We start from the raw sequence: 15687 nt of genomic DNA, 5'->3' as shown, positions 1-15687 counted from the left end.
GAAGCCCGGCAATTAGAAAAGATCAGATCTTCACCTCCACAACATCTGCTTGGAAATTCACTACCAGTATCTACGTATCCTACCCAGCTCAATCCTTTTTAGGGACTGACAAGCGCTCCCGGAAAAATATACAAAACATAAAGGGAAGTACGTTACAAAAGTATCATTGCAATCGCTATCTCCCGACCCTACGTAGAATATTCACGTGTTTTCCACTTCCGTTAATGCTAAGGCCACATTGCCGAACCGGGACCCGGCCGGGCTGTTTGCATGAACGAAAACTAAACAATTCATACCAAGAATATACAGAAATAGTGCTCATGATTAATTTTTAACTTTTGTGTGTTTTGTTGTCGTTTACATCAGTAACTTCTCGTCCCCGCAAACTGCCCGACCGGGCCCCGGGTTGGGAATTGTGATCTTAGCATAACTGGGCGATATCGTGCCAGCTTCCCTTACTTTGAACTTCACGGTGAACCTTAACTATTGGAACCAGAAGACCACCGTCCTGTGCGTGTTTCCTGCTCCGGGCCAACTGCGCTACTCGCCAGCCGCCGTCTCTATATATACGGACTATTTATAGCACCATGATTCAAGTGGGCTGAACAAAGCCAGCGGTGAGCGGTGAGCGGACTTGTGTGACTTGGTGGGGAGGGTGGTGACGACACGGGGCACGCCTAGGCGTGGTCAGGTCGATAAGGAGGATGCTCTCTCCAAGCAGAGGTTGCGCTCTGGCTGGTTTTTGACGTGTTTTTAGGCATTTTTGTCGGGTTATCTATTTTGTCACGTTTTCTTATTGTCGCCAGTAGACTTTCTATTTCTTTACCAAGCTTGGCTTGACGACATAAAGAAAACGTGACAAAATAAAAAGCCCGAAAAAAACGCCTAAAACACGTCAAAAATCAGTCAGAGCACAACCTCTGCTTGGAGAGTAAGGAGGATGCTCCGAAAACATATATGACATTCTTTACCCACGTGTGTTCCTGTGATCGTCACTAACCCAGCCTAACTGTTGTAAAGACGGAGTTAGTAACTTGGTGTTGTGTCACACTCAAAGGCCAAAACAGTACAAAATTCCTGTATGACATTATAAACTGGACTTCTGGGAAGAACGGTCAAGGCCGACAGGACATTCCAGTCTAAAAAAGGATATTGATTGATTGATTGATCATTAATCTCCAAGGAGACGTAAGGATCCGGCATATTCTCGGTGTGTTACGCCTGTTTTTGCAAGGCGGACCCTTACAAACACAATAGTAGAAAAGAGTTTTGAATGTTGCAAAAACTGGCGTAAAAGACAAAGAAGGAGCCGTTTCCTTACATCTGCTTGGAGATTATTTCATGATGTCATCTAGGAATCTTATATTGTTTTGGGTGTGTCACCAAACCAACCCTCTCTTTTCTGAAACTAGGCTGGTTCAATGACGTTAGTTTTTCCGATCCCGACATGAAGTGACGTAGTAGTTTCTTCTGATATAATAACATATCTAATATTATAAACTACCTCATATTCAAAGTCGCTTATCGTAATATATATAATAGCTAGTCTTTGTGATCAAACAAAAAGGAACATGAGAGAAAACAATAGTAACCCCTACACATAGGTTTTAATAAATACACGTCGAGTTTTGATTCACTTAAATCAAAATATTGCATCTTAACGTCGACGTTACAGCATTGAATATGCCGTTGTGTAAACAAACGCCCAACCATTGATTCTGTACTACATGTTGCTATACATCTTGTGAAAGGCCTTTTGACCGCATAACCAAGATGTTTGCTTACGTCAGCTGTACATTTCTAGGCGGGACGTTTTTAACGGTAGGACTTTGTAACTGTACTGTAAATGCAGAAATGTTCGCAGGGATTTTATTTCGCTGTAGGGAGAAAATGGTTTTGAATTCGCGTTTGAAACAATAGTAGTCACACAATGGAAATGCTTTTCGCCGGGCGGTTTCAAGTTCACAGCGAAAACCGGGAACATAAAACCACCGCGAACATTTCTGCATTTGCAGTATATGAACCGGTAGTCAGGGAAGCCATGAAGGGAAGCCATTAGCTACCGACTCACGGCCATTGTGAGGGCTGTTGGCGAGTTGGGAACGGGAAAATGGCGATTGATAAAACGAAGAAAGGACCTCCGCTACTAAGTACTGTTGTCTGTTTCAAACATGTAGTTAAGAGGAAGACACAGAGAAAGAGGGAGAGAAAGAAAGGAAGAAATGAAGAGATAGATTGGAGATGTCACCAGGAGGGAGAGAGGGGGAGAGAGAGGGAGAGAGAGGGGAGAGAGAGAGGGAGAGAGAGGGGGAAGAGGGGGGAGACAGAGAGGGGGAAAGAAAGAGACAGACAAAATGTGACCAAAAAAAATAAGAAGTTAACGTTACCCGTCGAACCAACGTTCGCTACAACTACAACTTGTGAAGGACGTAAAGTTGCATTTATCACTGCTGCCGCCAAACGTCGCTTCGACAGAATGCACATCTAGAGTCTCGATGCCTTCACGTTTCCGGGATGAAACTTCTTTTGATTTTTAGTCTGCCATGTCTGATTGCCTTCTTCAAACAGGAAATGCAGGATAACTAATTGTTTTCCTTCGTTATGCATACTTTTCCAATCTAACTAACGTTATCTCTAAATCGTCTCTTACTAAACTGAACCGTATACCAGCGGTGCCCTTTATGAATTACAGACTATTACAGGCCATTAGCCCTGCTTGTTTCTGCGGCGTTCTCCACATTTCTACCGCCAACTCTCAGTCTGTCAGGAAGCGGGAAAAGTCGCTTGCGGCTGAGGAAACTCTGTCGGCTCAGATCAGACGACACCGTGCTGCTGGGATGACGTCACTTGGATACGGACATCAAAGTGTGCGATTATCAAGTGGCACGTCCCTAACTGCATCATGATTTCATTTGTTTGGAGAAATTAAGTGGAAAAATTCAATTTATCGTTATTCTAACGACCCCAGGGAGAAATGGAACCGCAAATATGTTAACATTAGGGGACTGAGCTGAGTGGACATTGGGCTTACAGAGGGTGTGTTGGGGGATTTGGAGTATCCGACGTTCGATAAATCTGGCGGGGATTTTTATTAGTGATCGGAATGCGTCTTATCTGGGGAAGGACATTAAAATGTGGGAGCCTCGTTAGCTTAAAAAGCAGACAAATATAAAATTGAAGCCATACGTACTGTTACGTACTGAACTGCGAAAGGTACAGCCAATTAATGCTTTCTCATCAAACAAGTCAGATTTTTTTTTCATACTTGCTGAATGAAAAATTGCCCGAAAGTTACAATATCAGCATCCTAGTCTCTATGAACGAGCTGAGGGGAAGTTGGGAATGAGGAGTATTGACTGAACAATGCGGCCGTACGCTCTTTACTGGAACTTCAAGGTCATGTGTAGTTTACTGACCCAGCAATTTTGTACGCTGGATCAATAATTCTCGTTACTTCTGGGAATCATTATCAACGCGAACATCACGTATTTTCAAAGTCAGAGAATTTGAAGTCGTGCCCTTGATGATCCTCCACACAGTTTCATCACCCAATGGCGTTAGAGGTCTTAGAGGCCGACATGCGAACGATCACGATAACACCTCAAAATCATCGATACGGCTGTGAACCATTATAAACACGTCCGCCAAAAGTCTTTAGCATTCATCATCATCATCTCAACTCGTCGTGAAAGATTTCACGGATGTTGACCCTTATAATTAGCTTCTCCTCCAGCCCTCCCTATCCTGCATAGCTGCGGGCAGCCCTTCCTAACTGCAACCCGCACCCGCATTCAAGAGTTCAAAATCATGCACTCCATCCTTCTCAACACCGTGTCTTCACGTACTGGTGTTAGAAGCATAAGTGTACGTTCGGGATAGCGCATTAGAATAAACGATGCAGCCTATGAATGTACTTTTGCCAAGAAGATTAAGTTTCAGACATGTACAGCGTACCGTGTGTATGTATGTGTGTGTGCGTGTGTGTGTGTGTGCTTGTGCTTGTGCTTGTGTGTGTACATATGTGATCATATGTGTGTGTGTTTGTGCGTGTGTGTGAATGTACGTGTGTTTGTGTGTGTGAGAGAGAGAGAGGGGGGAGAGGGAGAGACAGACAGACAGACAGAGTGAGAGAGAGGCCTAAAACAATACATAGCACACCCAGCATTTTCCTCGAGATGCTTCAGTATAAGGCTGCACCAAGTAATTTTTATGGATGACGTCCGCGCGCGCATTGATTTTGGTCTGTTCCCAGAAAAAAACACAAGAAATTCCGCTTCCTGTAACTATGATCAAAGAGTTACGACAGTGCTGCAAATCGAAAGAAACAGGACGGGACAACAACTGCTGTTCAACTTCAACTGATTTATTCAAATCATTACTTTTTCATCATGAATAAAAGAATTGTCAGTTGTTACACTGTGTTCTCTCATTCAATTTGTCTCATTCATTCCCTAACATGTGTCGTCGACTATTATATTTCAAATCTAGGCATCTTGTTTTTTTTGGCCCTTCTTGTTTGTTTTTTCGCGCTCTCGCATTAGATTTAGGGTCTCCAAAGGACGTCATCCATAAAAATTACTTGGTGTAGCCTAATCCCAGAAGATGCGCCTCGCGTGCAGGGTCCATCCGATGACGTCACACCTCACTACCCCGTGCGAAGACGACTGGTCAGATTTACGAGTTTCTTACTCCTCAGTGACTTACAAAACGTCAGTTCAACAAGAATCTCACACCTGGGCGATACACGGACGGAGATGTATAAATGTCTTACTCACTCACTGGATGAGTCACTTCATCGTACTGGCGGGTATGTAAGGGGGTTACCGTTACTCCATGTGGCATATATGACTGCCGCGATTTTCTCCAGTCAGTTGAAGCAAGGAGGTGGTTGAAGCCAGTATAATCATATCGATCATGACCAAATCGTAGGTCTGTTTTGAGTGAGAGCCATGGCGAAATTATACGAATTGATCATCACTTTTTGACAAAATAATTTGAAAGCAAAGAAAGACTGTGTCCCTGCTTTACAGCATGTTCCAGCAGAATTCAAAAGTTGAACTTTTAATAATATTCAAATTATGAATGAATGATGAAGCACGCTGCTGATGCCCGAAAATCTTCCAGTATCAATTTGAGGTTTTTGGGAATTCAGAAGACGAATCAATTGACGCTATCACTTTCACAAAACATTTTCGCATCGAAAAGACCCGTATCCCACGATAGGTACACGTAACAACTACCTAGATATCACTTACCACAAGATAGATGTAAACCCCTCAACAATCATGACTCCATAACACATATATACGCGATGCCTCCAAATGGGCGAAAACGATTTGAAGACAATTTAGTGAGGCTCTATCCTTTCTGGTTGCCACTTGCAACAAAGAACAGGTATCGACTTTCTGTCATTGTCCCACCATCGCAGGTGCGTTTATTGAGAGTAGCGGTGTTTAGACGACACTTTGTTCGTGCAAGATGTATTCGTCAGGCTATAAGGCTGTTCAGGGGTTTGTGTGTGTTTGGGAAGTTGCGTAAATGTTGTTGTTTCGGGGGTAAAAAGGTGGTTTGTTTCTCTTGTATTATTTGAATAGGCGGCAAGTTTGAAAAAGCTGAAACATGATCCCAGAGCCCGCATGAAAACGGCTCAAGTTTTCCTACATTTTCCAGGTCACCAAACACCGAAAATCATCTTAGCAAAAATCACTAGTTTGTTGCAAATCATGAAGAAGTGACGTAATATGGTTATACCTTGACGTGATATCGTCCTGTGGATGGGAAAGTTGAAGCATTGCTTAAGCACTGTCTAATTAACGTTTAACTGCGACAACCCTCGACCTGAAGGGCCCCCGGGGGATGTCGGGAAATGGGGTCACACGTGGGGAGGATCTACATGGAGTCTTACGAGTTTTTAATGTTGTAATGAGTTGACCAACTGAGTACGCAGTGATTTATGCAACCATAGTGTGTTTGCTGTCCATGTATCATCTTTATTTTAAGTTTTCATTTCAAACTTTCAAAATCTATTCATCTTGACAATGTTTTCTGTTCAAACTTTCAAAATATGTTTAACGATATATTATGTTCAACGTTGAAGGAGACACAAGTTGGAATATATATTCTTGATTAGATTTTTTTTACTTCCTAAAGCGTAGCAATACATGTATGTACAGTTATGGTAGTGTTGGCTTTCAGCATAATCATGTAACGTCGTATCACTAATTTCGCAGTAACCGTAGTTTCAAACTTTGATTAAGAAAATAGCGCCCGTCTTGACTTAAGTTTGTAATGTTAGGTGCTGGAAGACGTTACAAGTATCGTGTCTTACAGGCGGTTGCCATAGCAACTTCTCATTCACGCCTGCCCAGAGATGACGTCATCTCTGTGACCCTGGTTCTCCGAAGGACGTCCACCACGATGACCCTGGAATAACAATAGAATGATTTATGCACATTTGAAATACAATGATCGAATGTTCGGGGAAAAACTTGCATTGCTTGCATAGTATATGGATAATGTTGCATTTTGTAGACATGTGTACAGTTTCAGTACACATATTCTCGAAGTAGGGGTCACCGGATTGGAAGATTCTGGCTTGGTCGGGCAAAACCTCTGCTTGGAGAGTATAATACATGTAACGTTACTAATATACAATTACAAGCATATCTTTGTTATAGCATGTTTTACACTGTGCAATGTCAATTTGAACTTCCTGGTGTTGTACTAACTTTATTGCAAATATGCAAATGCCATTCAATGTATTAATGACCAGCAGAGAGGTTTGAAATGTATCATATCATACCAGTACACGTGTCCGGCGTGTTTTCTTTAGCTGTTGTTGCCGTAAACAACATGTTAAAAGGAGCCGGTAAAGGAAGATCCTGGTCTTATTGAACCGTTTTTAGCATCAAACCAAGGACGGTGATATATATCAATATATTCATAGTACTTAGATCATTAACATCAATCTCCAAGCAGATCTATCGGTGGCAATGACGGTATCCAAAGGGCAAAAGCAGTATCTATAATAGTGGCCAATAATACTGCTTTTGCCATGCATTTGGATACTGTCATTGCCACCCGATAGATCTGCTTAGAGATTACATTCACGAACCACCCTAAAGTTAGATACATTTCGCAGCAATATATCCTTTCATGTGTTATCGAGTTTCAAAATATATAAAAATAATAGTAAGACCGTTTGACTATGATATCTGGTTAAAAGTCTTACATCATTTTACTCGGCGTACCTCAGTTGACCTTTGAAAAAAAATGAACTGTCTTGAGGAAATGAAAAAAAGAATTACTTCAAACAACAGCTTTCATAATATCTCAGCTTGAGTCTTGTTTACAAAGTTTGAGAGATTCGTTCCTTATGATGTCAGAGCGAACGTAAGACTGATATCCGGCTTCCCTCTAACCCCCATCAGACCCTCCCCTAGTTCCGGGCGGCACGGATGATTGACAGGTGCTGAGGACCGCACCACACCCTGCACGGCGGCCATATTGGAGGGAAGGCCGGTATAGCCACCTGAGCTGGCTGGAACTGTCGTCTAAAAACATCGCATACTGCCTCTCTGAGGGATTTCCGTGCCTGATATTTTGTGGTAGGTTAGATGAGAATGTTACGTATCTACTGTGCGAGTTTTGTGAAGTTTGGTGGTTATTTGGTGAAGTTACGGGGGTAAAGGTGGCGGGATGTCGTGCTCGCGTGTTTGCACGTCGCCGTGTAGTTGTAAGGGAGGGAACTTCGACCCCGCAGGAAAAATTCACGACGTACGTCATTCCGATGATATACACGCCTCTGTTTACCCATTCCTCGCGCCGACCACATCCAGGCTAGCCACTTTAAACCCCTGTCACCAGCCAGAGCTGCCCAGTTCGTGCAGGTTTGGGCAGAGAATTTTACCGCCGTGTTTTTGTGTTCCTGTAGTTTGGAGTGGAGCTTTCCAGAAGCGACGTCGCGCGCCAAGCGGACATAACGCACCCGAACGGATTTCTACCGGACTTTCCACTCGGACAGCGCACTGAAAAACCACCGACATGCCGAAAACAGTAAGTATCATAGCCATGATCTAACCAGATAGCAGAAACTGTCCGATTTGACCAATAATCTGCCTAATCCAGCCTGTTGCACGTACTTCCTGGTTGGAAAATGGCGGTTGTTTGCGACCGTGTCGCCCCCCTCCCCCCTGGGTACTTGATGTGTGTGGGAAGCTGAAGAGTGTAAAGTTACCGGTTTCCTTCCATTCCAAACCCACGGCTCGTCCAACCTCCATCAATAGCCGCTTTGTCTCGCCACACTGACAACATATCCACAGCGGCTGAGTCATAATTATGTCCTCACCAAAACACACAGCCGATATACGGAACAGTCATCCTTTGAGCCTCAGCCCAAAGGTTCACCATGAATTTCGTGGCATGGATCCGGGACAAGCTCGACATTTTAAACTAAAATATTACGCATGAGACAATAAGTCAGTTTGCTGAGAGGAAAACTTGTGAGATTGATAAATAAATAAATCATCTGGCTATATTCTATTCACAGTTTGTACATAACACTTACAAACTTGGCCTCTGGCTCAAATTATGTTCCAGCTCAACATTTGAAAAAAAAAAAAATCTAAAAACCAATAAGGTAACTTGTTGTGGCCTGATCCTTAGTTCCCCATTGCCCAGTTGTTGTGGTCGGCAGTATGTGTTGGTAGGGAAGGAATGAGTCACAGACTCAGTAGATTAAATCCTGCACAGATGTCCAGAGGAAGTGATGTGTTATACTTACTGTAAATACATTTACTGTAGCAATGGTTTTATTTCAAGGTTGGAGAGAAAACGGATGTTTTTGCTGTGTTTTAAGTTCAATTTTGTAGTGCAACTTAGAAGCAGAACAAAACACATATTCATAATGTTACGATTTTGTGGTTAGAGGTCACCATGAAACTCAGGAAAATAAAACTATTGTGAACATTATAAGATTTACAGTATGTACAATATGGCTTACGAATACCTGAATACTGCCTTTTGGAAAAATTTGTCTTGCCTGCAGTTTTGAGGAATAAACGGCATGGGATTTTGCATCCTTTTTTCTGCAAGCCATTGTCAGATGTTTTATGTTGTGTCACGGATAGCTAGTCACGAAGCCAAGCCGAGAGACGTTACATAATTCCAAATCAGAAAATAATTCTGTGAGTGCCAAGAATGTTGCGTAATTCGTGAAACACTTCCCCAGACAGGTCTGCATGTACCAAGAAAAAGATAACATCTTACAGATATACTATAAATGCATGTAAGTTTGCGTGGTTTTAATTTCGCAGTTGGGAGAAAATATAGTCTTCACAGTGGTTTTAAGTTTGCGGCGAAGAGCTTTACCATGAAAATCACGAACACAAAGCCGCCGCAAACATTTCTGCATTTACAGTACTGGAAAAATCATAATATTAAACAATATATCTTTCCATATTGAAGTATGACTTTTTGTCCTGTCTGTGGTTATGTTCTCAATGATAGGTTTTGTTTTAATTTCTAAAGTTATTTGAATAAAACAGTAGCTGAAGCGATTTGTTGGAGCTAAAGAAACTTAAAATAAATGGTTGTTGATTATGATTATAATTAAATTGGAAATAGCGTTACATTTACACAGCTTCAATGAATTATTCCATGTTGAAGCCTTAATCTTTTGATAGATGTGGTTGGGGTAATTTAAAGGGATATTTGTGTACAATTCAATTATGGGACTTCTGAATCTCATCTGTTTTGTCTTCCCCTCCATTTTCTCATTTTCTGTAATGGATGAGTCTTATAAATAAATAAATAAATAAGTAAACTAAGATAAACCTACCACCTGTACTGTGTACATTTATATGTAACCCATGACCTAATTTTATGTACGACTCCCAACCTAATTCTCTCCTTTATCTGGTGTAGAAATCCTCAGACATTATTTCCTAATCTTTAAATCAGATTCCAACTTCCAACATGTAACATCTGTTCTGAGGATCTCCAGTTGAACAAATACTGATTATGGGGAACATTGTTGTGAAGTTCTGCTTCAAGCATAGCAGAATTTCCTGTTGCATAATGTTCTCATAGATACTCTCCAAGCAGAGGTTGGTGGGGAAGATTGTGACCATTTTATCATTTGCCCCATTTTTTGTCCACTCTCCCCACCAAAGAGTGATAGAAAATGTGGGCATATGATAAAAAGGTCACAATCTTCCCCGCCAACCTCTGCTTGGAGAGTAGTCATAGAAACATAACCTAAAAGTTAGAAAGTACAGTATAACTTTAAGACGATTACAGTTTTTGTACTAGGTTTTGGGTGTTATTTTCCTTACTCTATTGTTCAAAACAGTTGATTTCAGTTTGTGTACGAGAGCTATTTTTACATGTTATAAAATAACATGTACAAAGTTGTACAAGGGGTATAATTATAGGTAGATCCAGGACAGTGCATGTTTATCACACCTGATCAGCATGTTGTTCACACCTGTAATAGGTAACATTATCACCTGTGTTCTACAGGTATTAAACTCCTAATTTCAATTAAACAGGTCTCAGCTAATTAAATGCTGTCCAGTAATTAGCATGATTGTTCTGTTGTGTTGGCTTGTTTTATGGCCCCCTGGTGAGGTTAGGAATGGTGGGTAGAAGTCACCTGCCATGACACTGTAAAAATGTTGTTTATGCAATATGATCTCCTACAGTATAAGTGCATATCAAATGGATTTTTTACAGCCCCAAAGGGCTATTTTTAGCTGACTTTGCTGTTTTGTTGTGGCAATAATAGTAGGATTTTTAAATTACTGTTTTGTGTTAAAAGTTAGTTACAGTCCTTTGATGTTTGAATCAGAGTATTTTTTCATATTTGTTTGTTTGGACCTTTATTTATTCATGAGAAGCTCAACTCTGCATGCAATCTGCTTGTCATTGTAATGGGCTAATGGATATTACTTACGTTGAGAACACGAGTATAAAAAGGAAGGAGTTGTTGAGTTGTTTTATGACATCTTAGTGTTCTGCTTTCAACGTTGAGACGTTTAGTTTCGCACAGTTTGAGGAAGCAAGTTGTAGAAAAACATCAGCACAAAGAAGACCAGTCAGTGTGCAAATGATAAATACCTGCAGAATTGCATGCTTGAATACCAGTCGATAAAGAAGATAACAAAACAAAAAAGTTGAACTGAACATTAATCCTTAGGGCACGAATCATTCCCCTTTTTTCCAGTTCAAGTAGCATTTTTCTTCCTCCAGGCTGCCCTTGCTGAGTTCTGCATAATTTCGTTCTGTTTGTCAAACTTTGTCTTTCCTCACTGTACCTATCTGAAATAATGTCTAATTGTTATTTAAACGTTTGATAAAATGGATGGACTTTGAGCTTGTACTAAGTTGTAGTCAGCCTTTATCAGTGGATGGAGTTGACCCTTGACATGTGGCTTTGCATGTGACTTCCCAGAAGACCCACATCTAAACATGGATGTGTGAAGACTTGTTAAGTGAGCACTTCAGATAACACTATAAACACCTTTGATTAGAGCCAAACTATTATACAAAACAATGATAGTATAATACAAACCTTTGCAGAATAGTTTTTGATTGCAGTTTTTGATACAGGCACGGTAATATTATAATATGAGTCAAATACTCCAAGAAACAGAAGATAATCATTTTGAGCCCTGAAAACTCACCATACAATCTTTCAAAGTTTCAACCAAATTTTGGGTCGTCTTCAACTTCAAGTAGAATTTGTACAATGAGTTCTTAGTCCATTTATGTTATAGTGGCCACTGTTTTATACACTTAAGACATGTACATTTGTTTAAACTTTAATTAATTATGAATATTTCTACAACTGAATTATTCTGTTTGGAAACAAATGAGACTTAACATCCTACTGAAGGTATGTCAGCCATATTGACTCCATAACTAGTTGGCAATCTATAAATCAGTTGTTAGAAATTACATGACTTATGCCTGACTTTGATGTAACTAATGTATTAAGAAGTGAGATTTAGTCTAGATTTTTCTATTACAAGCATCAAATACATCATTTATAGCTGGGCATAAAGCCAAGGTAAGATAAGTCAGCCTATTCTGGAGTCAATCCAGTCTTATAAATATTTAACATGTCTGTATGAATGGAGCTGGAACGCCAAGGATTTCTGTATTGACTGATTCGGTGGAAGATCTTTTGTTGGTCCTTATTCTGTCTTTGAGCTTTTTGTTTCTTCAGATATCTGTCATTGTCTTTAAGACATTATCACTTAGCTTCTTCGGAATAAAGAGATAAGATATCAATATGTTTCTTAGACCAGAGAATTTGATGTTTGACACTTCTGAAGGTAAATATTGATTTGTTTTGGTTGTCGTGTTGGCAGATGGTTGTTCAGCTGTGGTCTTGACTAGAAATGTGTAAAACTTCCCTTTGTTTCTAAATTCTAGTAAAAGCAGGTGGTTGATGTTACAAGGAAGATATTTACTCCAAGTCTTGAAATGTTCATGATGGTTGTATTTTTGCTTGTGGTGACCTCTTTGCCGTGAATTCACTGCAAGATACCGGTACTGCCAATATGTGATTTCAATGTAATATTACTGATCTACATATTTATATACATGTAGGACAGAAGTATTTCAAGCTTGAACTTAAAACACATCGAAAACCTCTTAATACAAAGTTAAGTCCACTAAAATGCATCGATTTACTGTAGTTCCAAACTGTAAACACATCAATCATAATCCTCTGTCCTACTCAAACTCACAGATCTATTTCATATACATTGTTGAGTGTAATCAGGAGTATGTTAAGTGTAATGAAGAGGATGCAAAGTAAGGAAATCCATAGTGATCTTCCTTCTAGAGCCTCCAGGACTTCTTAGTATTCCATAACTCTCAGTTTTCCCCCTGATTGCATTGTGACCTATATTATAGCAGCTCTGTGGAGCTCTTTAAGGGTGATCACCAGAGATAAGTTTCACCAAATTGATGCCAGGTTGGTCTTAAGTGCCTCATTTGAGAGTGTCAATAGATGGACCCCTTCAGGTACTCATTCGTCTTGTTGTCAGCACTTCTGGAGTGGGTGGAAATATGTAGGGAAGGTCCATATACTACCCTGCAGGGGTTAAATACATAAGGGAAGGTTCACATATTATCCTGCAGTGGTTAGATATATGTAGGTTATAATATGTAGGGAAGGTCCATATACTACCCTGCAGGGGTCCGATACATGTAGGGAAGGCTCCTATACTACCCTTCAGGGGTTGAATACATGTAGGTGATTCAAGACTTATATTGCCTACCTGCATCTTTTCATGCAGGGAGAAAAATTGGAATTGCTGGCAAGAACTTTGATAACACGCAGCGTTGCAGATAAAAAAATCTAACCTACTCTGTCACAAATTTCTATCCATTCAGGTATTTTAGATGCATTTTGCTGAAATGACTTTTTGATTGTCATTAGCAAGAGTCTTAAAAGTTGCTTTCATTTCATCACTTTCATAACGCTACATTTTGGTGCATTGCAGGTGAAAATGTCCCACATGCCTTTTTGCTGTACTGAGTTATTGCAGTCCTCAGGACACAGTCCCTCCTTACCAGGAAGTAATAAAGGAGATTTGTAGTAGGCCAGACCAGGGCCACCTGCCCCGGGCGCTGGGTACTTTCCTTGTTATATTGAACAGGTAACAGGGAAGTTTGTCTTATTCTGCTGAGGTGTGTGGGATATATCACTGTGCATATAGGGGACTGGGGCAGGAAAAGCAAAGATGTAGCTTCTAGTAGAAAATTCTCCCCAATTCTTCATTATTATGAAATTACAAGGCCTATGTGAAGAAGAAAATTTGAATATACTGTATTGTGAATTCAACCAAGGAGGTTAAAAAAAGCTGAATAAAGTTTCTCTTTTGTACCCTGAGAACTCTGAGTAACAGTCAATATAACTAGGACTATTCCATGCTGTGTACATCAGTAACTTGAACTATGACCTGATACTGACCTTTGACCTCGACTGGTGTTTAGAAATGATAAATTTTTGATGAGCAAGAGACCAACCTGTTGTGTGTATGTTTTTGAAATGTTATTTTATCTCATATACTTTATTTAGGTCATGAGTTCTTTTTCTTTTCTTTAAATAATCCATCTGTCATCCCGAAATTGAATGCACTGACAAATTTCCTATATAGAAGGATATGCCCACTACATTGTCATTGGTGACTTAATTTCATAACTGCAACAGTCATACAGATATTTTTTCCTTAACTGTTGATTAGATTTTCGTTTGCGCCGGTACGTTCCCATATTTGGAGAAGCCTGAGTACAATACACCCTCATGTTTTACCCATTGTGATCCCCCCTCAGTCTCCGTTTGTTTGCTGAACTACTCAAACCCTCACACCCCCCATAAACTGTGTACAGATTTATAACCTTGTTTACTGCTATCAAAGACAGTTTGGACCATTTTTTTCTCTCCCTACACAACTACCCAGACATGTCCTTGTCCTTTGACCCCTTTTAGAAGATGGTGACCACACCCAGTCGGCTCACAATTACTAACCAGCTCACCATGAAAGTAAAGCAAGTCACCACCCTCAGGCCACACCTATGTACTTCTTTGGTTCTTTAATCTTAGGCAAAAATTAACGGAAAAGAAAAGATGAAAACTTTGGTCTTGGAGTAAAACTTTTGTCTGGCTATATTTCCTCGCTAAAACTGAGTTCACCAAGGCATAAACTTGTTTCCATGTTGATCCCCCAGTTCATCATTATCTTTTTGAAACCTGAGAACCAACAAACTGAATTATGGTGGCCTAATGAGGCTGTTCATACTAGCTTGGGAGGGGGTAGACCACGAAACCTCATTAACCCAGCAATTTTCCAGGGGCGTAAGGTCTGTTGTTGCGGGTTAATTCCAGTTGATACCCCAGTAGCTGGGAAAGTTTCTTTTGGAGCATTTGTCTGAGTCTAGGATGTCAAATCTCCACAAACAATCTGCACAAAGGAACGTAAACCCATGGATTGTACCTGGTGGGAAGAATAAGACGGTTGTTTGTAATGTTTAGAAGTGTTGTAGGGAGCTACAGGTAGGGGTCGTACGGTAGCCGTTGCTTTGGTCAAAGGAGAGCTGAAGAAGAAGAAAAGAAGAGTCGTTATTGAGTGTTGTTCTCGGTAAACATGGGGGTGGGGGTGTCAGGATGGTCCGCCAACAGGCTGGGCAAATATTTGGACACACGCCCTCTTTTCATGGAGCTCTTTACCGCCAGGTACCCGCTTTCTCGTGGCTGTGGATGAAAATGACACAGATTAAAGAGATACAAGCCAACAAACTTACCTTTGAACCTGTCGTGTTAAGTACTGTGCGATTGTCCTGCAGGTGGCTTGTAGTGTAGCGAGGACAGACAGAGGCAGGTGTGGTAGGACAGGTGTGTTAGTCAGACCTGGGTGTCTCCTCTCCCCCGTCCTCCGTGTGTGTTGTCTGGGCGAGCCCTAACAGGTCTCGCTGTAAACGTAAAACCCAGGAATGTCCTGTATTTGGTGTACGGTGCCTGACTGAGCCTAGCTATTGGTTGTCGGGGAGCATCCCCGAGCAATAGTGCACACAGGGTCCCTGCCACCTTATAAAACATGTGTGGCATGAGCCAATCAGGCGTAAGGCCCCCGTCATGGGTTGTGTAGCCAGGACAGCCCAGTATTGTGTGTT

The 15687-nt window shown here is 40.9% G+C and overlaps 1 protein-coding gene and 1 long non-coding RNA gene across 6 annotated transcripts in view; one reads left to right on the top strand and one right to left on the bottom strand.

Moving 5' to 3' along the window:
- Nucleotides 1–5969: 5969 nt before the first annotated feature.
- LOC136430727 (uncharacterized) lies at nt 5970–15586 on the bottom strand. The gene is made up of 2 exons (XR_010754928.1): nt 15319–15586; nt 5970–6423 (listed from the first exon to the last, which is right to left on the bottom strand). It is a non-coding gene; the product is annotated as an uncharacterized lncRNA (long non-coding RNA).
- The window catches only part of LOC136430698 (radixin-like), a 75865-nt gene continuing 67653 nt past the window's right edge, over nt 7476–15687 (top strand). For all 5 annotated transcript variants that reach the window (XM_066421546.1, XM_066421536.1, XM_066421526.1 and 2 more), the window contains exons 1-2: nt 7476–7607; nt 7934–8055. In XM_066421546.1, coding sequence (XP_066277643.1) covers nt 8044–8055 — 12 coding nt within the window. In that variant the 5' untranslated portion in view covers nt 7476–7607; nt 7934–8043. The remainder of the gene's footprint in view (nt 7608–7933; nt 8056–15687) is intronic.

This window comes from Branchiostoma lanceolatum, chromosome 1, assembly GCF_035083965.1.
Source record: "Branchiostoma lanceolatum isolate klBraLanc5 chromosome 1, klBraLanc5.hap2, whole genome shotgun sequence".
Lineage (NCBI taxonomy): Eukaryota > Metazoa > Chordata > Leptocardii > Amphioxiformes > Branchiostomatidae > Branchiostoma > Branchiostoma lanceolatum.
Note: the sequence above shows the minus strand (reverse complement) of the source record. Positions and strands in the feature narration are given on the sequence as shown.